General features: G+C 36.8%; 1 protein-coding gene across 1 annotated transcript in view; it reads right to left on the reverse strand.

Annotated features, from left to right (window-relative positions):
- LOC145998479 (urea transporter 1-like) overlaps positions 1–21,592 on the reverse strand; it is a 34,865-nt gene extending 13,273 nt beyond the window's left edge. The window contains exons 1-3 of the mRNA XM_083134890.1: positions 20,716–21,592; positions 18,236–18,428; positions 6,215–6,362 (exon numbers count right to left, since the gene is read on the reverse strand). Of these exons, the coding sequence (XP_082991016.1) occupies positions 6,215–6,362; positions 18,236–18,428; positions 20,716–21,230 (856 nt within the window). The 5' untranslated portion in view covers positions 21,231–21,592. The remainder of the gene's footprint in view (positions 1–6,214; positions 6,363–18,235; positions 18,429–20,715) is intronic.
- Positions 21,593–25,621: the final 4,029 nt, after the last annotated feature.

Genomic DNA, 25,621 nt, shown 5'->3' on the forward strand with positions numbered 1-25,621 from the left:
CCGGTATCTGCCCGACATTTTGTTACTACATCTCAGAGATATTAAAAGCAGATAGATAATTTTGGCTGATAAATACCTAAAAGGTACTAGGGAACTGCATCAAAAATTCTGTAGACTTATTTACCAGTCAATTGATATTATTTTATATCATCTGAAGTATGAAAGTTCTAGAGATATATATTGAGTTGCATCTGAATGGTATTGAAAGTGTAACTTATCGTCACTCATAATATTCAGAACGTTCTGTTTATTTAGTTTACAATCGATATCTTGAAATATAGAGATACGATACGTATACAGTGTTTCCAAATGTCCTTCTTTAAAAGCAAAAGAAATTTCACATGAAGTGCTCTCTCGAAACTAGCGTTAGAATAAGCATAGTTTAAAGCACTAGGCAATGGATAATGTCCAATTAACATTGCATACTAATGTAGAACAATTGTCACTAACATTCAGGGAATCTTTTCTGTTGATATTGGCATCTTTATTTTTTTGGGTTCGAATAATGGAATGGTTGATCTCACCTGGGAATTCTCCCGTTAATTTCCCTGCATAAAGTGACTGAGGCTCAGTCTTTAATCAATGGTACCTGAGGGCAACCCTGTGGGGTAAAAGCAGTCGGAGCGTGTTGCTGATCACCTCCAGTATGACCGAGGTCCAGTCTTTGTGGGGACCTACCTTGATATTCTCTTTGTGTCTTACGGCTCGGCGGAATGCGCATTGGATAACTTCAGCCTTTTGGATTACACTATGTATATTAATTTTCACTCAACATACTACATCACCTCGACGACAAGAAAACAACAAACTAACATCAGTGATCCGATTGTGAAAATTAATTCTCTATTCACCCAGAAAAATAATACTAAACAACTGTTTTCAAAATATATTGCTACTTTCACTGCCAAGATCCTCTGTGCTTAATTAATTCAAATATAGGGCGGTATTGCGATTAATCTTATTTTCCATGTGTACGTCATTTCTTGTCAACCAATGCCCTTTTGCTACCAGTGATTGACCTTCCTGCACGAACTCGCCTTTTCCCTCCTTGCAAGTTAGGACTTGCTCCGCGCACAAGAGGGGGGTGGGAATAGCTTGCTCGCTTCCAAGTTAGATGTGACGTGCTTTGTTGTAGTATTTTTGCCAAGGTGTGCTGCGAAATACCACTTCTTAACCATTTGATACTTATTATGGTTTTATGTGTTAAGAAATTTAGAGAAAATATCGTGAAAAGATTCATTGAAAGCAAGGTAACTTTGAGGCATTATTTATGAAATATGAACTGTAAGATTTTAGTAGCATAAGGAAGTAACTGTAGTCTTGAGATCAAACATAATTTCTTGCAAAACGCTTACAATTTTAGATTTACTGTTAAAACCTTCAGTCAGCTTGCAAACAGATTATATTCCTGAAACTAAACATATTTAATATTAGACACATGAATATAATTATAGCTCAAATTATGGTTCTGGATAACTCGACAACTTTTTTTTCAGAAATCACTTGGGTTTTTAAGTGTAGCAGAGTTGGAAATAACAGAAAATCGATAGTGATTTGCTGTTTTCAATACACACACACTCACACACGCGTGCGCGAACCATATATTAGAAAGATATGTGAGCCAATATAAGGTTGCGAATGCGTGAAACTTCTGACCAATACGATTCACTTCCTACTCATGCTACCGTCTACCGTATTTGATTTTTTCAATGGCTTTAATATAATTAACTAATTTATGAATCAAAGTATATCCATCATAGGTTTTCATTCACCATAATATATTGGATTTTTTTTAAAATTTCAACTTGTACAAATTGTGATTGTACAGTTATCCTGAAATAACTGTAATTCGACTTATAGAATCATTTACAGGAAACTGAGAGAGTTACTTTTTTTACTGATGATCGTGAACCTATGTGAGTACTTTTGCAGTGAAAGTTAATTGACCATGCACAGTAAATTTTTATTGTGATATTACTAGTAGTAATAATAGGAGTCTTCAATATATAATTTATGCTACTCCGAAAGCTAGATTGTTGATAACGACGCTCCCTTTCCAAGCCTTTATAACTGCTTCATATGCTTGCAGGAAAAGTATAGTGGGATCCATGAGTATTACCGTGCAAATTGTCCATGACTATTTTCATTAAGTTTCTTTTACATCCTATGTGTTTTAAGCGATTTTTTTATTTATGCTGCTAAAGAAATTGTCTACAACTTGTTTTGAGTTTTCTTTTAATTCTTGAAGCTCTTATTGGGTCAAATAAAGTGCACGAACATGGTGATGGACAATTTGCACGGTAATACTCATGGATCCCACTGTACATAATGAGGGAGTAATTGTGGCGACCCCATATTCATTTTTGCTCTCTTGTGTGCGTGCGCACGTTTATGTATGTGTGTGTGTGTATCAAATAGCAAACGTACAATGCAGCAGTGCGCTTCTTACAATCGTAAAATTACATTTTGTGAGACTCAACGTACAGATTCAGCAGAACGCTAATGATGATTATATGTACAATATCTATGCTAATTTTTGTGCTTATTATTAGAGAGTAAACAGTAAGCTATTGTATTTGAAGGATAAGTTAAAGTAAACTTGACTTTTTGAGAATAGAAACTTGAAGTATCCCTTTTCTTTTCAGGTTTCTGCTCGACGACCAGAACGCCTTGATGCTATGCAACCAAACTTACAGCTTCATATCCAAGAGACCGAAAGAGTTAAGACGGAGTGATGCATTTTCACCGAAGAATTTATTCGTATAAATGGAACTTTTGACCGGATTATGTCTGAAATATATGATAGTTTAGTAAAAATTACTAAATTAAAGGAATGGGAGATTGTAAGCAACTATGAAGGTTTAAGAGCCTTGCTGAAGAGGTAAGTAAAGGTAAGAAATTTGTTTCCTTGCTTGATTGTTAACACAACCTGATTACGTCTTTATTTAAATATGCAATAAAACCGTGTAACTTGTGAAAAGAATATAATTTAATCGTCTATCGATTTCAATAACCCACTACCACCAACAGAAGGCTTTTCTGAATGTTGGCATTCAGTCCTCGGAATGGATAGGAGATTTGATTATGATTTTCCGCAAGGTACATGCAGAATTATTGCTATTTTTATGTGAGACGGATATTTTAACAATGTTTGTGTTACTCACTCAAACAGTCTGATTACTTCTGCTGCCAGTGAATATTTATGTATATCATTAGAAATATTAATCTTCATATTTGGATATGTAATATAATAATTTTATTCTTCCTGACAGCAAATAAGAGTTCTATTATGAGATTTCTTGAAAACAAGATGTAGATATCGCATTGTTGAACTTAATTTTATTACTATATAGCAGAAACTTGTGTTTCTTTGAGAATTCAGTTTTATTATTTCCGGCACTTGCAATTTTGAATCACTATTTTTCGTTTAGAAATATTTAAAATGTACAAAAACAAATATATAAACGATAGTGATACATGACACGATGATTTATAGAGCAAGAGCTTTGATAATTTGTAAGTCGGTTCGCGTAGTAAGAATTCTAAGCAGAATATACATATTTTTTACAAATGAAAAATCTATCCACATTACTACCGCGGATTTGCTCCTTGCTTTCCTGGAGTCCAAGACGACTCAATTCTTTTGGTGTTGAAAACTTCCCGATGGCGCAGTGGTAACGTCGTCGCTGTGTAATTAAGTGTTCCCGCGTTCCGATGGAGGCACATAGTGGTTCGAATTCCACTTTAAAGCATAGGCTCAGTACCGATTAGCCTATCTGTGCATAAAGGAGACTTAAAACAAAAATAAAACCGAAACCCGATTGAAATAAAATTTTCGAAAATGTTTTAGCCTACAAGACTACATCTTGTGTAGAATTTACCAATCCAAATTATGTGATGGATATTTTCTTTGCTCTATGTTCTACATTGTTAATTTTAATAGTGTTTTTGAATTAGGTTACCTTTTTTCTGGCTAGCAGATAGAGGAAACGGCGGAGAGTGAAGGACAGCATTCAATGCTCGGTATTAACAATTAAATATTTGAGAAGTAATTAGAGGTTATTGTTCAAAATGATGAGAAAGAATAACATTTGTTCCCTGAAGTTTGTCCCCACTATTTGGCGAATGTGACTTTATTATTCAACCTTTCTACTGCAGACTGCACTTTCCTGAGCAAAAAAAGAAGAAAAAACGTGTTTAAGATGAAGGGATAAGCTAGGGGGCACAATAATGGTTTTACGGTCTACATTAAATGCAGGCGTAATAGTTTTTAAGATGTTTACCCGCAACTATCATACGGTATAAAACCCCACCGCACGAAGGAATTGTGAAAACTTCCTCCTCGTACTTTTCTCTGCAGTAAAACGAATATCCAGCGTCGCTCTCATGGGGATCGTGTACTTACTCTCCAATATTACAACGACAGGAAGTACGAACGGTTTAGTAAAAGCTTTGCACTTCATTTCTTTTAAAGCGCTCGCTTTTGCGGACACAATCTGCTGTATTTGAGGTTGCTGGCTGGGTAGAAATTGCTTCTGATTTGAATACGGGGCCGACACATTACAATTTCACGAGTAAAAGGGAGACTTTGGGTTAGAGATTCGCTCGTGCACTCTCGGACCCAAAAACTTGCTGGAAACGCCGGAGTGGCCGACCGCGTCTGGTGACGTCACTGCCAGACAGCGGCGCGTCTGCAGGACGTGCGGGTGTGAGGGGGTGGAGCATCATGGGATCTATTGCCTTCTCTGTCTGCCTTCATCTCTCTCTCTGTCCGGGAAGCAAAGCCAACCGTTGGGTTCTACCCCGAATTTTCTTCTCTTTCTTTCCTCCCCCCTCCCCCGAACTTATCCGAGGGAGTTGGTTACTTTTAACCTTTCACCATAATAGCTTTGTTCGACTTTGCCGCTTCATTGGGGATTGAGATGTGGTCCCGCAGGCAAACCCACAAGAAGCGGTTGCTTAAATCTAAAGAATTGGAAGTTAAATTGCAAAAAAATTTAAATAATTACTATTTCCCTAAACAAGAAAATGTTTTATTCTGTTGTTGTTGTCTCTCGTGCATGAAGTTTGCTTTCTTGAAAAGTATATTGATTTATTTTTATTAAAAATTGCAACTTGGCGAGTTTTAATTTATGGGGCATTCCACGGAAAATCATCCTCCTCCATGTAAATAACAAAATGAATCAATCTGGAAATTATCATTGTTTTTAAATGCATTACGATATAAATATTTGTGAATGCATATAATTTGCATATTTCACCAACAAAAACTATTATCATCTGTAGCCCATATGCTTCAAAGACAAATGAAGTCAAACTTTGCTACATTTTTAAAGCGTCACACACGTAACACATTTTCGTTAATGCTTTTGATGCATTCAGGCTATGTCATCTTACTCAAGTTTTGTCAGCAGTCATCACAACGTACTTCATAATTTCATGAAATCATTCGTTCATTATGAGTTATTTTTAAATAATCGCATGTCTAGAACCTCAAATTGTATGTGTAAATGTTATACATGTAATGCTGGAATGCCCTTTATGCGGAAACCACGTCTTTATGAAGTTTATCACCTTCGAAATTCCCATTATAAGTGAACATAACCTCATGGCTGTTTTATCTTGTATTCACAGGGAACATAAAGCAGTTCATATTCAAGTTATAATTACTAAATCCCTCTTCCTCTTAAATCATGACAGCCAAATTAAATTTACGTTGGAAACTAGCATGAACACAATATATAATATTTTAACATATTTGAGTAAAAATACTACAGTTCTCTGCGGTAAATTGATTCTATGTTGCAAGTGGAAATGCTGTCAGAACTTCCACACAAATGTAAAACAACTGCAAACAAATGCTGTTAGAGACAGCCCTTGCGAAAATGCACGTAAACCAGGAAGAGAAATCTAAGAGAACTATAACATAGCTTAGTAGGGTATACTTTGGAAAGTAAAGTGTTGAAACGTACACTACAAAACATTGAAAGATTTCTTACGTCTGAAACTTATATGCTAAGATAAGCAGAAATACGACATCAAATAATATATCAACAACAACAATGGATTGTCAGCAGAAGCTTCAGTTTTAGACACACACGTTCGTACATGCAACTTGAACAAGAGAGATATCATAGAGGATATACGTATTAGATTCTCATTACCCCCAATTCACTTCGATTTCTGAAAATATATTTTGAGAATTATATCTTACCTAGTAACATGCCAATCGCTGCTCCTAGGAAATTCATAATACACAAAATTGGCGAGAAGATGAAGCAAGCAGCGTAAAGCAGTCCTGCGGATATCATAGTCGAACAGCCATATATTTGGCCTGGAGTTAAAAGTAGTCCTTCACCCACCTGAAACAATAGTATTTTTTAACAAGTACTTGATACAGTGGAGACAGACAGAAGTAGAAAATGATTTAATTTCTCATTCGAAAAAAATATTCATGTATGCATTCTCCATGTATATTAAAAAAAATATATGTGCCTCTTCATTCAAATTTTAAAATATACTGCAGTAAATGTTGAAAGTAACTGCAAGTTTATTTATCTGTATTTCATAGCGAGAGAACTTCTAATAATGATAACCAATTTGAAAAAAAAATATAATTTGAATATCTTTTATGATTGTATACCATTTTATTTGCATTACTTTTAAGTATAAACCTTAATTCAGATAAATTACGCGTGTGAAGGAATGTTCCTAATCCCTGTCCATTGAAAGAAACAGAATTCAATATGAGTACAAAAATTATATTGAAATTGTATCTTTAACGTTATGAATTTTTCTGGATTTGAAAGGCGTTTATTTATTTTACTTGTAAATTGTTTTATCTTGTTTCTGAAATTTATATTAATTTCAAAACATATTTAGCAGTTACTTGTCATTCTTCATCGTTGAACAAAGCTGTCACTCAAATTGTTACTATATACGACTTATTGTTAGCCCCGATACTTCATGACATAAAAACTTTATGTAGTCAAATTTCTGGCTTTGAGCATAAATATAATAAAGCGTTCTTGTGCTTCTTATTTGATTATTTAAACATAAACATTTCCCCTCGTATTAGTAGCAGACAATGAATAAGAGTTCGTCATTATATGAGTTACATATAAACGCACGCATAGCCTGCAATCACGTACACTGCGCAACATATGCACATACACGCACAAAACATATTTACATAATGTAAAACAGAAAAATATAAACACATGCAAGCAACTAAAACTATGGATAATACAAAATAAAATTCTTGTTTAAGTTTAAGAAATCATATATTTTATTATAAATGTACTATAATTAAACATTTTTATTCTTGAAATTAGAATTGTACCACAATAATATTAATCAGTTTTTCGAGCTGGAATACTTTTAAATATTTGCCCGCAGAGTTAGGAATGATATTTTTAAAGTCGTCATTTCTATCCTGCAGCGTATCATCCCAAAAATATAGCTTTTTATTAAAAGTGTCCGAAGGACCTATTCAGTCTCTCGTTGAATCGTAAAGGAATCTTGAGGAATTCCAAAGAAGTAGAAAATCAATGATATGAATGACGTTATGTTATTATTCAGTAGCGTGGAACACGCAGCTGAAATTCAACGTCTGGTTGCCATTGTTCACGTGCCAGCAGTTACTTCCAACATTATATTTATTTCCTTATCGACTACTTCAAAATGTGATAGATCTTACTTTCCCTTTGGGACGAAAGTTGGTGAATAATTTTTTTGTGGTAGGTCTCTAACGTTAGATAACTTCCACTTTCAATCTACCATTGAAATCACTTCAATCACTTTCAATCTCGTATTTTCGTAGCTTATCATCTCTCTTAGTCCAACAATATTAAGACAAATTTTAAATAGACGCAGAGAAAAAGTCTTGAATGTTTTTTTAGATCCATTCGTTGACACGAACCGATAATCTAATTTAATGCGGACTGGGCCTACAGTTTAAATTGGAATCCGAATCACTATGAGCCTCTACCGGGTATCGAACTTTAGACTCTCGATTACAAAGCGATGATGCCATCGGAGAGATCCACATTTAGTCGGCTGACAAGAAGTCAAAGAATATTAAGAAATATGTCGCGCATTGTAATACAAATTGTTTGTAAATATTCATTATAGGCATACAGGGTTTACTCATATTGATATATATTGCAAAATTTGGGAGGATACATTATATTGACAATATTATGTGTATTTTTCTAAGACAGTTTTGTATCACAACTGAAGTTTTAAGCGGAGTGGTTAGCACAGTGCTCTACTACCCCAGGGGTCCCAGGTTCTAATCCCGGCCTGGCAATAGGTGTTCTTTGTGAGTGTCCCTTCATGAATTTCATCATAACAACATTCATCCTGATCGACGCGATTAACCAAGAGTGTCAGAAAAGCTACGTAATTCAGTCAATCAATCAATCATAAGTTTTAATCTTATAATTTGACTTTTTGAAATAAAGTACCTATTTCTTGTAAATTACGTCTGTATTTAGTAACAATAAGGTGTAAGCTAGGGCAAGAGCTGGAACATTCATTTTAGCAAATGTCTTTTTCCAAGTAGTGTCAAATATAATAGAAGTTGAAATGAACATAAATTTTCGTAAAGTGGATAATCGTATCACAACACTTGTTGAGGCACTCATTATTATTGTTATCAATTGCAATTAAACTGTTTATAAGTTTGATGCAATTATATATTTGATTAAACTTTACAATTATCGAGAATACTTATTTAACAAAATAATAAACATATGTAAATGTGTTGGTAATTTTATAAATTCCTTATAATCTTTACATCTTTACATTTCGAAGTCTTCGAAAAATTCTACGAGAAATAGAGGAAGTTCATTTTGTGAACACGGGGAGGAGAGTAGGAAAAAACCTCCTTGTAGACGAGAAAGTAAGACAAAACGAGAAAGGAAGTCAGAAATGCTTTATTTCGGAAGTTGATTGTCGAAACCTAACCACTTTTGGTTTACCAAGAGTGTTGTAGTCGGCAAAACTTTTGTATGATTAATAGGAGCCGAAGTAATTGCCTTTTAATAGCAGAGTTCCTGCCGCCTCCTTGCTTCTTCACGGAGGAAAGTTTTTCGCTGCCGATTGAGGCTAACTTGTTATTAAAAGCTTTAAATGAAGGCGGGGATGAAGGAATGAGAGCTACTGCCGTTTCTTACCGACGGTCTTTCTTGCAACTGTAGGAGAATATTTGCAGATATTCACTAATCAAATGTTCCATTGAGAATTGTTCTTTGTTAGTAGTTCTTACCCATTTCGATGAGTTCGCTGTTTTCACTTCAATTACACATGAAGACAATAGGGAGCTTTCACACTGAAGCGACACGCGACACATGGGAATGAACCAATCAATGCAGAGAAGTGTATTCCTTCTGATTAAAAATGTTAATTGACAATGAAGAAGAGCGATCTATATACAATTAAGTTATCATCAAAATCAGTATCATTAAATTTTGTGTTTTTCTTTTTAGTTATATTGCAACTAGTGTTACATAGACTCCCTTTAATTTCACAGAATTATTTGCTTAAATATTTGTTCTAACTTCATATTTCATTTCTGGCTCGTTCAGTTTCTTTTTGTAAAAACATACCTCTCAGAAGGCAGACCCGCATTTTCACTAGATACCGGTGCAGTTTTGGAAATTAGTAGTCCAGATATAATTAGAATAACTAAATAAAGAAGACTTAGGAGAGCAGGTCATGTGGCACGAATGAGAGAGGAAAGAAGAGTTTACAGGATTCTTGTTGGGGAACCTGATGGTAAGAGACCTGTAGGAAGGCCAAGATGAAGGTGAAGAGATAACGTTGAGATCGACTTAGAGGAAATCGGTAAGGATGGAAAAGATTGGATTGATTTTGCTCAGGATAGGGACAAATGGAAGACTTGTGTTGCTGCAGCCATAAACGTTCGGGTTTAAGAAGGCTAGAGAGTTAGAGGAGTAGAACGATGTATTGTGCATACAGCAATGTATCGGATAATGAAGGTCTTTCAGGTTCGATACAGGTATAGTCCCGATTAGCCTTTCTGTAGATAAATTGGACCTAAAAACAAACTAAACAACAACAACGTATGGGATGCATATATTGGATTGTCACTTCATATTGTTCAGTTAAGCATAATAATTTGTTGCCGTTCATTTTTTTGCATGCTCTGTGTCTGGTTATATAAACAGGTTGTTTTTCGATTAAACACAATGTGGTTAAGTTGTAAATGGAAACACAAGTATGGAAGTCAAAAAGAGTTGTGAGCACAGATTTCTTGATTAGAGTTATCGCTAAACGTTCAGGAAGCAGCGAATTCCTGGGACTATATGCAACCAGTTTCGTCATTCGGATTTGCTGGTTGCCTATGGTTTCCATCCCGTGTACTTTCCGGCCAAAAATTATCATAGCAACAAACTTGTATTGTAAGGACAACTGCAGTATATTACATCGAGTTATTGAAGAAATGATACTTGATAGACGTGTATTTTACTTCAAAAGCACTGGAAATTAAATATGTGTGTCACTTACAAATACACACACACACACACATATATATATATATATAGTGTGTGTGTGATTGTGTGTGTATGCATATATATATATATAGGTGTGTGTGTGCATACATATAGTTTCGTGGCCTTCAATTTTCTCAGAGATCTGATAAAAAGTAATCTTTCATTTGTTTAGATTTTTTACGGAAGAGTAAATATTCTAATTCAAGAACAAAAAACTCTGCATTTCATAATTATTTTTGGTCCAACTGTTAGATGTCATTCGCAAAACAGTTGGGATTAATATGTAGGAAATTTCTGTATAACACATTTAGGTTGATATTTCAATGCAAGAATGACACTAAAAAGATCAATCTTCCCTATTAATAAAAATAGACTTTCCTGGTTTGCAAATGAAACTGCACAGTTAGATCCGATATTTTTTTGTAAATTATATGATTGAATTTCCCTAGATTCGATCGCTCGGTATTTTGCCTATTTGACTCATAAGTGTCTATTTCGAAGATAATTACTTTTTGAATGCCTAGCACTGGAAAATGATGAAAATTCTGTTGATGTCAATTAATTTTAATGTGTATTTTGTATTTTTCGGTGCCTATTTTGTATGCCTCTTTTGAGAGCTTTTAGTGCCTATCAATCTTATAACCAATCCCGGGCTCGAGTCCCGGCCCTTCATCATTTTCATTGGTAATCACACATTCTCATCGTCGCGATTAGCCAAAAGTATCAGGAAAGCGACATAAAATAACCAAAATACAAAATAACAAGTAATAATTGTAAGGTAGAAAGTCACGAATCAACCAACACACAAATACAAGAAAAAGCAACTCGATAAATGAACGAATTGATAAATTTTAAACCGAAAGAAAGGGAGGAGCCTTATTGCACCCGACGGAGAGTAAATTTCGGACGTCATATTCTTTCCGTCGAGGCGGGGTTCCATTTTAAACTGTTATGTGCAGGGAAGAAACAGCGTGTCGAGAGAGCTACACGAGATACACTGGCATGTGCTTTGTTCGTCCCCTGAAAACGAACGATCTGCCTCTTGTATGTACGACGGCGCCATAAATGTAGAATGCTATTATGATGTGATCTTGCGCTCTCTCGTTTTCCTGTTATCATCAGTACGATAGAGATGCTGCACATAGGTCTCGTGTCTCCATTGCGCTTTTGCGCGAACAGATTAGTCCCAAAGGACATATGTGTCCATTACTGGGAATAAAGCAAAGAAACTTGAGCTTTAGGAACAGACGTGAGAGACAGTATCGACTCTGAGGGCCTTTTCTAACCGTGGTCGACAAAATGTATGAGCTTTACAGATATTTTTAATTTAATTTAGGGTACTTTTTAATAAATCTTAGGCAAATACAGTTAAGAGATAGATCTAACTTGGCATTATGAATTACAAATATTCAGTGCCTCCAACTGTTGAAAAACATTGGGTGGGCTGAACTCGGAGATTTGTTATATACTCGTGTGTGTGTGGGGGGGGGGGGTGTCTGTGTGTGTATATATAAGTAGGCTGAGGATTTGTTATAAAATGTATTTTTTGTTCTTTGGTTAGAAAATGTACTCCATTTCTGAGAGGAAGACATACATTTTATAGTGGATCTTTTTATTACCATTTCGCATATAACTGTTTTTTGAGTGCCTAATTTTTCAGTTCCTTTTGGCCGCAGGTTTTGATATTTTTTTAGTGTTTAGCAATTCTCATCCTGGATATAAGCTCTTATCCTCTATTACTTTCCTAATAAAAATATAACGGATAATGTAAATAATATAAGGCACTGAAAAGTATCATATTGGAGATTTAATATATTATTATGAAATATTTTGATGACGTGTCAGTAATTAATTTGAGAGAATTCTTTAGTGTATAAAGATATGAAACATTTCGATTTTTAAGCGCGGGAACTTTATTTCTAAAATAAAATATTTTGTGTACTTGAGCTCCACTGCCAATATTCAAGGTATTATTAAAAGGTAATTTTAGTGAATTAGAAATGCAACAAATCTACATAAATGTACAAACAACACATATGCTCTGCCCATTCCTATGCTCATCAATGGTCGATATTACATGTGACTTCAATGCGACTTTCACCCAGCCTCGTTGTATTGTGTAGAATTTGAATGGTTTAAACTTACAGCATCGTATTTCGTTATGTACTAATGTTGTATTTACTTCTTGATAGTGACATCTGTTAATTTATATTACGTCATAATTCCAATAGTCTGCTTTTGAATAATATTCTTATAATGAACACTTACTTAAATGTTAAACATATTCATAATGCATCTATACGGAAGATATATATTACAATGACTACAATTAGTATTTTTTTTGCCATTTCATTACCATCTGTATTTATTGTAAATTATACAGGTGTCAAATCTATTACCAATAAAACATAAAAATTATCTTTCAAAAAATAACAATCGTTGTGCAAATCATTTGTAAATAATTAATAAAATACTGCTACTGCTACTGCTGCCGCTTCTACTGCTAATACCACTACAACCACTACTACTAAAACCATTGGTGGATTTAGCTGGAGAGGCATGGGGGCACGTGCGCCTCCAAAAATGGAAGACTAAGTATTTTAAAAAGTATTGATAGCATTATACTACAACGAACAATGTTCGAGTAATCCTTTACAGTACACACACACACGCACACGAGGCTGTGTTGCTATCCTGTACTTACAGCATAATCTGTGCCCCTCCCAGAAAACATATAGATCCGCCTATGACTAAAACAAATATTAATAATGACATTAAGGCGAGGAGATAAAGTTACGCACCATGTTACGCATTTGAATATTGTCGGAATGGGCAATGCTACTGAAGAAAAACGTGGTGGTACAAGAGAGTATGAATTTCTCCACATGTGACAGGTCGAAGTAAAAAAATATGACGAAAAAGAATTTTCGGAATCCCATGTATTCCTTATGGGGAATCAACTTCAACATCAAGTTACGGCTAATCAAATGGGAGTTTCGACTTTTGTGCTGGGCAATCACTTCTTCAAACTGCCCTCTTCCCGTTGATATCATTTTCTATTCCATCGGAAATTTGATATTCCGAAGATAACAAATCAAAAAATATTCCCATATGCCCAAAGCATTTCTCCTTGCCTCCTGGCAGTGTTGCCAAACCTGATGCGCATAAAAGAGCTAAATTTCACCTTAAATGAAGTTAAAATTGACTTTCAAGGAGCTAGATTTACGAAGTGCTTCCTAGAGTAATGTTAGTAGTCAAAGGCGTGGGGCGCTGCTATTACCGTTAACTCTAAATTGATGACAATTTATTCTTAGTTTTCACCGTCTAGATCCGGCGGCATCACCATCTCATGGTCGTATGAAATCGAAAATGAAGGATTCCCTGATAGCAATATTATGCCAATTTCACGTCAACACGGCGCTATAAGAAAAGTAGCTGGGGATATAAGAGGGGGATGGGGCGACGCAGCCAATATAACAATATCACGTGACGTGCAAAATGTATAATCATGGCACGAGTTGGTCTATGTGGGCCGGAACCAGTGATGGTATCATAGTGAGGCACGGGGCGGGCGCCCCAGTTCACAGGCAGTTCAAGTGCCAGATCTGACTCCAAGAGAGCTAATTTGGCAACACTGACTCGGAGGGAAAAGCCAGGCGGAGACTGTCTCGCACGCCCTTAATGTTAAAGGCGCAGCCATCAGCATTGTGATGTAATAGCTAACTAGAACTATCTAGCAATTGAGTTTTGCATAGCTGGTATAAAGGCTAAAAATATGTATGGTACTACGCAAGAAAGAGCAATAAATATGTTGCCTACCAAAACAAACAGCAGGGTCATGTTTATAGAGTAAATGACCAGTCCCATCATACGACACGAAAGTCGATCTCACGTAGTGTATCGACAACATCTAGACAATGAGAGACATGCAGTGCTGTAGTCACAAAATGTTCACAGGGTAAACGCTGTTTGGTGAAAGTCAAATGGATGCATGTTTTCATTAACTTTGGATTGTGTTTCCATTGATGAAAGCATTTAACTTCTACAAAAAAAAGTGTATTTCATGGTAGAATGCTAATGAGGATGATGATCATAGGCGTGCGCACGGGGGGCAAGAGGGGCAGTTGTCCCCCTAATACTCTCACTTAGAAATTTAGGGTAGATGAATCTTATTTATAACCGTTATTAAGCAATATTATGCTCTTCAAAAAAAAAGAAGAAAAAAAAGTATTTTCAAGCCGACGAAAGTTCCAAGCAACCACGGAAGGGAAAGGAGCGTATTATTTCCTATGAAATTAAACTATCCAACTTCGTTCTCTAGTAAATTTCTTGTTATCAACACCCCCACTCACTGTATTCGTTAGTTGTGTTCATGGGCGTAACTTGGGACCTAACTTTGAGGGGGCAGAATCACATTGGTCTTAATTTTGAGGGGGCAGAATTAAACGGGGCCTAATTTTGAGGGGGCAGAATTAAAAGGACCTAATTTTGAGGGGGCAGAATTAAACTAGGCCTAATTTTTAGGGGGCAGAATTAAAATTGGACCTAATTTTGAGGGGACAGAATCAGACTTGGGGCCTAATTTTGAGGCAGTAGAATCAAACCTGGAGCTTAACTTTGGGGGAAGAGACTCGAAAAGTTTTCCATTCCATAAAAACAGGGTCCAGGAATATTTGCTAAATAACTGTGACGTTTGCAAATTACAAATATTACTATTTATTACTTTGCTCCTCAGGTCTCCTAACTTGGAAATTTTAATAAACCCGAAAAGTTTGGGGGCAAGCGCCCCCCCTTGCCCCCGCCAAGTTACTCCTATGGTTGTGTTACCTACATGTGCTTGCAGAATAAATTTCCCCATACACTGAAAATCAGTAGCTGCGATTGTGCGACAGAAGTGAGGATGGGGCTAGGACATTTGACTTTTTCTTTGTAGACAAGGCTTAACATTAATAGGCCATAGTGTGGGAGCAACACCCTCCCCCACGCTCCTTAATCGCCATCACTGTTGGGAATGAATAAATTTGGTACAGAGAGGGGAAATGAACGAGGGGCAAGGAATACTGGTGCCTCAGATGTTTGAATTCTTCTAATATAGTGATTTTCTGCAAATTTCATGCTGTGGACACACTATATATGCTCCTGTTTCATACACACTAATATAATAAAACAGTGAGATGAAATGGGGATTTTCTTTCTCCTATTGAACTTGAACAAATTATTGGAAAAGATAAATAAGAATATTGTTGAGACTTTCGAATGGCACGTATTCGATAATTCTAAATCTCAACTCACGTAAATTCAAACTTCTACCTTGGTTTTGATAACAAAATGCAGTTTTCAATAAGTTCACTGCAGCTATATCCAAATTACGTAAATATATATAAACGAAACGAAAATATAAACTATACGCATTGTAGCAGAATGTATACGCTAATGGATACCCTCGACTACAGACTTGGAGACATGGATGTTAATGCCTGACGTGTGCTTATGTTTTGGTCCTGGTTGCAACCGTCTTTGATTCAGATTTCTAAAAAAAATCGTCCGATTCACAAAAATGTGGAAAGTATGGTTTTTAGTTCTAAAATACAAGCCACAACCCTCATTTATGTCCGTATTCTCACCAACGAAATTTCTGAGTACGGCAGTGGATGGTGTTGTGTACACGCATATTTGCGCGAATTTACAAATGATACCAGTGCGTAACAAGTGCTTCATGCTATGCTCATGGTATACATATGATACCAGATAAAAGCGAAGATAAAATCCCAAGACCAAGTAGAAGTAGAAATCAAGAATTTTGTGAAGGCCAACCCACACAGCGTAATGAATGCTCTTTAAATACCTCAAAACATTAATTACCATGGACAATAATATTAAGGGGAAAATCGAAGTAGGAATAGCAGCGAGTTACCGAGTCTACTTGGCACTACTAAGAGTGTTGCAGTCAACTAGTCTGAGTAAAAACTTGAATGTCAAGGTGCATTGGGTAGTGGTAGAGCCAGTGAGACATGTAGGGCATGATTTCTTTCTCAGGTCTGCGAAGAAGTATACCTGTCTGGGAAACAAGTATACTGACGGAAATATACGGTGCGGTTAATGACAATGGTCAAAGAGGAATAAGGTGGATTGAGAACAAATATGGTTTCCGATATAAGAGACATGCAGAAAGAACGTTTGAAAACTGAGGAATCGAGAAGGTCTATAAAGGATGGACGGGGTGGTGAAGATTAAGAATGAGGTTGAGGAAAATATGATGTTGACTATCATTCTGAAAGAGGCTCCAAGTAACATAGTAATTCCCATCAGACAAGACATGAGACGTTACTCAAGGGTTAACAGGAACCATAGTTCCCTACCGTATTTCTCTTGGTTATCTACTCTGACTGACGCTGATGCTTACTGTTGAACGAACTGTTCCTTGAGAGGCAGTTGTGCTGCCAACCAAAATCAAGAATGAGCGGAGCCTTAACCCACAACAACTATGAAACTTCATGCCAGTGTGCGAATTAACGGGGGAGGGGGATGCCTGGGATTTCCACCCAGAAAATAAATATCCCCGGCTAAGGAAAATTATTTTTATCCCTGCCAGGGATGTTTTTATTCCTCTCAAAGAAAATGGAATTGAAAGCATATACAGGGTGTCTGATAAGTCAATACCTATTTTTAAGTTGGTAATACATAATAGAAACAATTTTATAATGGTAACTATCACAGTGAATGAAAACTAATTCTATACCATTTATGTTGCAGGTTACTGAACATGCCACCAACACCATACTATACCTAGTATCTTGCAGGAATTCTTGCTCGCTCTTCCGTGCGAAGCGTTGGTGGCATGTTCAGTTACCTGGAACATAAATGGTGCAGAATTAGTTTTAATTCCCTGTGATAGTTATCATTATGAAATATTTCTACATTATGTAATACCAACTTAAAAATAGGTATTGACTTATCAGACACCCTGTAGTGTACCTGCTGAAAAGTATGCGTCCTTGTGGATCAAGGAAGAAACGGATGAACCTCACCGAGCCAACAGCAGGCTGTTTTCCAGTTAGGTTTTTATGACATAGTGCTGATATTTTACACACGTTAAAGTGTTCACAAGAAACATGTAAGTAGGTTACATAGACGTTAAGTTTGAACTTGGAAATAGAAATTCGGCCAAGTTTTCGGTGTGACTAGCTCGATAGTTCTCTTTGTGTGAGTTTGGGTTTTCTTAGAAAGTAAATATTGTGTTTCTAGATTACGTGTAAATGTTATCATAAGATTTAATAATCAAGGTTAGAACAAATGTTTTAAGGTACTTAGAACCGGAAGGCAATAGTTTAGTTTACTGACTGGTAACATATACGTGTATACAAATTTGCATACCCAAAAAAAAACTACCTCCAAAAATAAAATCAGAAATTCGTCACTGAGTGGCCATCCCTCCCCCCCCCCTTCCAAAATAAAAGCTTAATTCGCACAGTGCTTTGTGCCATCGTGCTAAGCACAAGAAATGATTTCGCGTGTGCACTGTTCGAAATTCAATATATTATCTCTTGAATGAGACCAGACAGTTTCTCGAAAGCACTTAAACTTTTGTTCCTTTCGTGGAGAAGGTAAGAAAAGAAAGAGATCTTGTGCAACGTACTTTCTGGAGGAACGGTGCTGGAAGGAAAGAAATGTTCTTGAATTTACGAGGTAAGTTTCTGTTCCATGTTGTCACTTACCTTAGCCCAGTCCACGGCCGCGGTGGGCGTCGCAGGGGTGGTCGTAGACGACAATAAGGACGGCTCTTGTTCCATGTTTTCCCATACGACTTTGTAACTTGCTGTCATGAGGCCGAGAATATTAAAGGGGGCGTTGAGCGTTGGAAGTTCAAGTTTCGAGAGAAGGTTTCCAAGGCTGGAAGCTATCAGCACACTAAAGGAAAGAAAGAAAATGTTAATTTCAATTGTTAAGTTAACCATCTTTGCTTTGTTTATAAGAATATGTATGTTTAAGCACATATAGTTTTAATAATGGGTATTGGAAACAATTCATCGTGATGGAATTGCTAAACAGCGATAGCTGTAAAACTAGTAGCAATGACAAACTAAATATGACAGTTCTGTATACCGTAATTATGCGATAATCTAACTATCACAAATAAATGAGGAATCTTTCTTTGACAGTAATCTAAATTCAAATAAGGACCAAAAAATAGCAAGCATATATTCAAATTATGAACATATCATTACTTGCAAAGAGAACATAATATTTCTAGTTCATTCTACTGGGGCTTGGCGTTACCCGTCTCGTCCCTCCCGCCGACAGGAAGTCATCTTACCGCGGCTCCGGATAGGACACAGCTGTCTCACGGATCTTCACTTGCTGCAAGGACTGGACCCTCCGTTGTGTCCGACTTGTAACGTTGTTTTAAGTGTCCGGCACATTCTTCTCGAATGAACCGATTTTAATGACCTCAGACAGGTTTTTAAACTTCCCAGCACTTTGTCATCTATGTTGGGAGACAATGACAGTGACATTGTTTTTTCCAATGTTTTTAAATTTTTGAGAAGAGCAGGCCTCTTGCACTATTTCTGAGATAGTTTTTTTAAATAGTCTTAACTTTTTTAATGTGTTGTGTTTATCCTATGCAGGTCCATTTACAACCTGTATTTTTAACCTTTTTCACAGGGGCTCTTTATTACACCCCTCTCTTATATTTTTAAAATCGAAGGTAAGGGTTTTAGATAAGGGAATCTTCCCCGCATACATTGAAGGGTGCAAAATGGCCTAATGTGCCGACGTACCCAAAAAAATATCATTCAATCAATCATTCATGCAATACTTTTGTGCTGTTATTTGTAACTTTTAATAGTATATTGTGAAGTTGGCAACCAATTGATCTGCATAACACAAATACTATGCTTTTCTTGAATTGTTCCCCTATCCAAAACTAGATTGATTTCTATAATAAGTATAAAGTAATTAAATTAAACAGTTAATATCAGAGTTTTGAACATTTAAATAGATTCAAATATCTTGGAACAGAGTAAATGATTAATTACGCTATATATTTGACTTAATTTTTACTAATCTTGAGAATTGACCCTTCTGCATTATGCTGTTGTCTTAGAAATTTATGGATGATTGAGAGACGAGATTTTGTTTTGTGCGTGTGATCCATTTAAGTACCCAGATAAACATTAATTTTAAAAATACACAAAAGTGGTTTGTCTATTTTAAGTTTGTAATTTCTTTACAATATAATATTACGTCATAACATTATTTATGAAATTTAGGCGCAGAGTAAGTCAAGTGATAATTCTAACTCATAGAAATTGAGTCGAACAACTGGTATGTTATTAATTTAACAGGACTCTCATGTATCCTGACATATTCAAGCAGGGCACTTTACTCCAAGGATAAAAGGGGAAGTTTACTCGGGTTAACTACTTAGAATACACATTAAATAAAATGTGAAAGCAATAAAGCTCTTCTTTAGTAGTTATTTGTAGTTCACTCATATTTCTTAATGCCATTGCTCAGATTTATAACTGATAGAACGAAAGTTATGTTCTTGTACGACTTATAGAAAATTGTTTCATTGTTCTTATTCAGTATTGACGATTTGGGTGCCAAAACTCGGGAGGGACAAGGGGAGATTACTTTCTCTTGTAGACAAGGTTTAGCATTAAGAGGCCATAGTGCGGAGGCAAAAAGTGGCATGCCCTCTAATCACCGCCACTGTTCTTATTAATGCATTTACGTTTTGCATGTACGTTTATGGTTTAAACTTCAAGCAATTTCTTCCACGAATAATGAAATGCAACCAAAATAATGATTTTTCATTACTTGATTGAAAACAATTTCTGCATGTACTAGTACATGAAAGTTACAATGAAAATAACGCGTTAAATAAATGAGCAGTATCAGAATGACATTAAACCGGAAATGACTGTATTAACGCAATACTCACAACAAACATGGAGGCCTTGATGTTCGAACATATCAGTTTTCTTTCTTTGCCTAATGTATGGTGACAGTTGTGTAATAATTTTGTTCACTACGAAGCATGAGTTTAGTTGAAAACACTATTTTGTCATAAAGTTATATGATTTAAACTTCAATTCCAACTTCTGATTCGGTTTCTGGTATATGCGTAGCCGAACTGGGTTTACACGAGCAGAGCAAATGCAAACAGACAAACATTAGCTTGACCTACCTGAGACAGCTTCCAATAACAATGTGAGTTGCTATCCAAGGGTATACTTCTAATGGCGAGATAGCAGTAAGGTAAAGTCCCAGGAGAAAACCATTGAAAGTTTTTGCTCCGGAGGAAATCGAGGCCCATTCCTGGAACATAAAAAGCGCCATGATAATAGCCGAAACAATACCAATTAGAGCACCGTACGTTAACGACGGAACTTCAATTGCCATGACAACGATAACCATGATTCCGCAAAACGGATTGCTGAGGAACATCGGCGAACCTGCCCCTCGCAAAATAGCGTCAACAAACCTGACCAGTAACCACAATGCTGCAGTTTTTGTCGACAGGTACTTCTTCAGTGACGGTGTTTCGCCCATTAACCAGTTGGGGATCCACTCGTACTCTTCCAGTTCAGATGGTTCTTCTTCGTGGACATCACTCGTGCTTGGCATTTCTTCAGAATCTTGGATTTCAAGAGAGAATTTGTGAGTTTTTATTTTCGTGGGATGAGGATGCAATGGAGTCATAATGTACACAGCACCCACTGCCCCACAAATTCACTACGTCATGTTGTCTTCACAGCTTGATGTACCCAGAATGGTTTTCCTCTACAACATTCACTGGAGTATTGTTGGTAGACTTTAGCTTGCAAACTTCGCTGTCTCACTACCAGGAATAAATAACAGATCCATGTTTACAGGTCAATGTTCTTCAATGTAACACTAGATAATTCAACACTACACATATACAAATGAGAAATAACCACGACTGCTGATAGCAGAAGTCTTATCCTTGTCGCAGCTGTGACAGGTCGCTTCTAAAAGTTATTGATTTGAGTTTTCAATTCACGTTGGAGCACAACAGCTTACGGGCTCCCACTCAGTATAATGTCCTCCAACCTACTACTTTCCTCATGCGTGGTTGCAGTGCGTGCAAAACGATTGATCCTCATTCGCAGAGTTTTTTTTTGTAAGCAAAGAACAAAATAATCAATGTTTATACACAGTTCCGAAACATGCCAGGAGTTGAACATGTTGCGCAAAAGGATAGTAATTCCTTATCGGCTTGAATTATACCCCGTCAACTGGACACCTCTATCTCACTTCGATCGGCCGCTTCGGGTCACTGTTCAGCACATATAATTTTTTGTGCCTGTGAGAGTGTGTGTGAGTTGAGGTGACTGGATTCGTGCATGTGAAGAACGCCCTACTAGGATCGATTGTTTTCAGAAGGCAAGTTCGATTCATATACGTACATATACATGCATTAGAGTAGGACACACAAACATATAGTGACCTATCGAAAGCTAAAAGGTTCACAGTGCTACTACACTTTTCTTATGGGAGAAACACAGTAACAATGACCTTAAGTGGTTAATATTTCTATGCATGCTCATTGAAACTAACCGGAAGCATATTTTGAAATAGCGGGAAAATATTTCAATACCTTTTCTACACTTTTAAGGTATCAATAGAAGTTGATTATTGGTTCTCAAGGACAATCATACACTTTAGTTTGCATGTCCAGTAATGGGATTCGGCGGTAGAGTGGTCAGTAAAACACAGGTCCGGCTTCTAGGGCGGAGCCACAACTCAGGGACACCTGGTTCTGAGGGCGCCAAACTGGCAGTGTTACATTAGCCTATGTAGACTTAAAATTCTTTGCTTAATTTACATTATTTTTATGATGGAAATCTTTGTTTATGTTCAAGCTGTATTTCTTTATTTGTCGCTGTAGAGAGATCTGTCCTATTATAAACGCTAAATATTATTGATTGATTTAGTTTATTTGATTTAACTTTTTTGCCACTTTTCTGTCTAATCGCGAAGATGAGGATGAATGGTAATAAGATTCACGAGCCCCACAGAGGATTATACTAGCTGTGAGTCAATGCGCCAGAGCCTCGCTAGTCTGCAAAATGCAGTCCAGGGTGTACTACGTGGAAGGGAGGTTGACATTTGAGTGTTTTTTCGAAAAGGGTCACCCCTTACATCCCGGAGGAATTACAATCCCTCTATAGTCAAACAGAAATAAATTAAGTGGCATTGGTTTTCAATTAGCTGTTATATAGGTGTGCTCAAAATCATATCAGCATTACAAAACACAATTTAATTCTAAAAAAGAAATTTGCTTCAATCAGTGGTTAGTGATGTTGAGTACCAAAATTTTTCCTCTGGACTGGATGCCTTGCCATCGTTACGATTAGCTAAGTGGCGCAAATAGAGAAAAGAGCCACCCTGCATTTCTTGTCCAGATGTTTAGATGGTCGATTTATTTTGTTACGACGCTCACAGGTTTAAGTACTGGTAAGAATATCAATACATATTGGATACAGAAATTAGGGCGAAGGCTCACACGACCTGCCGCTGGGGTCACAGAATTGTTAATGTAAGCATTATATCACGGTGCAAAATTATTTCTACAGGGTGGCTCAAAAAGTCGCTTAACACCCCCGGTACAAGTTCACTGCAGCGCGCAATGTGGAAATGGTGACGACCAATCGTTGCCAGGACAAGGGGGAACCATATTGACGTCACCCACGCGGTTGGCGGCCATCTTGATGTCCGCCATCTTAAATTCAACTTCAGAATTTTAAATAGGAAGGGGGTGATATGATATATCAAATCAGGCTAGAATTTTACGAGAAATGCAATGGTGAAGGTTTTTTAGACGTATCTCTAACCAGTAAAAAGTTATGACTTAATTCTTGTACCAATTTGCTCTTTTTCGAGGTGTTAGAAAAATGCCATAAAATTGTTTAGCGCGTCGGTAACGCATCGAGATCAAAGTGACGTCTAGGGAGAGAAGTTCGCATGCCATTGCACACGATTTTAATCGGATACATCCACGAGGATTTGCGCATTATGAATGGTTGTCGCGAACAATTTACAGTGTGACGCTTCCATTAAATGAAAATCCTTCAAAGTGACAAGGTTAATGTTTATGTTCATAAGGAAGTTCATAAACAGAATATGCAACTCTTGTCATCTGATAACTAACTTTGGACAGAAACTGCTTCACAACGTTCCTATGGTGTTCTGGTGTTCCTCCCTATTGAGTTAGTTGAGTTAGTGTTTTAAGTCCACTATATGCACATAGGCTAATCGGGACTGGACCTACAGTTTAAAGTGAGATCCGAACCACTATGTGCCTCCACCGGGTATCGAACCCGGGACCCCTTGATTACAAGACGACGACGCTACCACTGCACCTCCCTAATGAAAAGGACTCTGTAAAAAGTACCTTCTTCCGTAAGCAAGGATGAAAAACCTGTGCATTTAACAAATCCAAGTAGTCCTAAACATTTAAGGTTCCGTTGATGGAAAACTGACTAACCAATCGTATTCCACACAGCACGCCACACCATTAACTTACCAGCACTAACCATTCAGCTTTGATCTGTCGAAAATGGGTTTATCAGATAAAAAGCATCGAATATTCTGTTTATGAACTTCGTTATGAACACAAACATTAGCCTTGTCACTGTGAAGGACTTTTCATTTAATGGAAGCGTCACATTGTAATTGTTCGCGACAACCATTCATAATACGCAGCTCTTCGTGGATGTATCCGATTAAAATAGTGTGCAATGGCATCCGAACTTCTCTCACTTTGATCTAGATGAGTCACCGACGCGCTAAACAATTTTAAGGCATTTTTCTAACACCTCGAAAAAGAGCAAATTGGTACAAGAATTCAGTCATAACTTTTTACTGGTTAAAGATACGTCACCCCCTTCCTATTTAAAATTCTGAAGTTGAATTCAAGGCGGACATCAAGATGGCCACCGACCGCGTGGGTGACGCCAATGTGGTTCCTCCTTGTCCTGGCAACGATTGGTCGTCATCATTTCACGTTGCGCGCTGCAGTGGCCTTGTACCGGGGGTGTTAAGTGACATTTTGAGCCACCCTGTATATTATTTTACATTTTCCATTCCTAGTTGTACAATATAGTAATACAATTTTGTTAATATCTGGTAATATTATGCAGTAAGGGGAAATGCAACGGGTACACTTTATCCTCGAACGTTAGATACGTTGGAAGAGACTTATTTTCAGGAATTTCAAATGTGCTGTAGATGCTGTTTTCCTCCACGCCCTGGAATAAATACGAATTTTATTTAAGGAAATTACACATTTAATATCCTTGTCAACTGCTTCTATGTTCGTTTTGTCCAGATGATCAGGAAAAAAATAAATCAGGATTATTAAATTCACTTCCATATGAGAGGAAGTTATCGTTGCCATAGAGTCCTTCATGGGACCACTTTCGCTCGCTTGTATTCGTTCGTGTCTCCCACCGTCGAGTGTATACAATCGAATATCATTTTAATGTGACAATAATCGCAGAGACATAGATGTAAAATATCCGCTTTGCTAGTTTCAGCCCACAATCATCTATTTCATTTTCATGTACCACTATGTATTGGTAAGATGGACTAAAGTACATTTTAACATGGAGATAATGACTATGTTCACTTATGTTTCAATTTCACTGCGTCTTTCACTACACGATACACTACAAATTACGATTATACATGTACTACTGGGCTTCGAGTGTATACCGATCGTTTTGCCTCTTCGAGCGTTATTCGCTTGAGCGAAGAAGCTCTCAATTCCGTACGCTATCTAGCGTCGTCCGTGCAAACTATTTGGTGCTCGAGCGAAATTCTCTACCTGCAGCACTCTATAGTTGCCGTGCCTTGTGCCAGAAATTAAACGAAAAGGCCAAAGCACCTGTTAATATTGTCAACTTTTGGTTACAAATTTTCAGACAAATATTTGTGAAACGAAGGTTTATTTTTGCTCCAAAGGAATTTTGTTTCAAAAATATTTCTGAAAACATAGTTTCTGTAGCTTCAATACTTTATGTGGCAGGGGACATGCAGGGCTTCTACATTGGGAGCACTCAACCCGA

The sequence above is a fragment of the Lepisma saccharinum genome, chromosome 14 (assembly GCF_977018435.1).
Source record: "Lepisma saccharinum chromosome 14, izLepSacc3.1, whole genome shotgun sequence".
Taxonomy (NCBI): Eukaryota; Metazoa; Arthropoda; class Insecta; order Zygentoma; family Lepismatidae; genus Lepisma; species Lepisma saccharinum.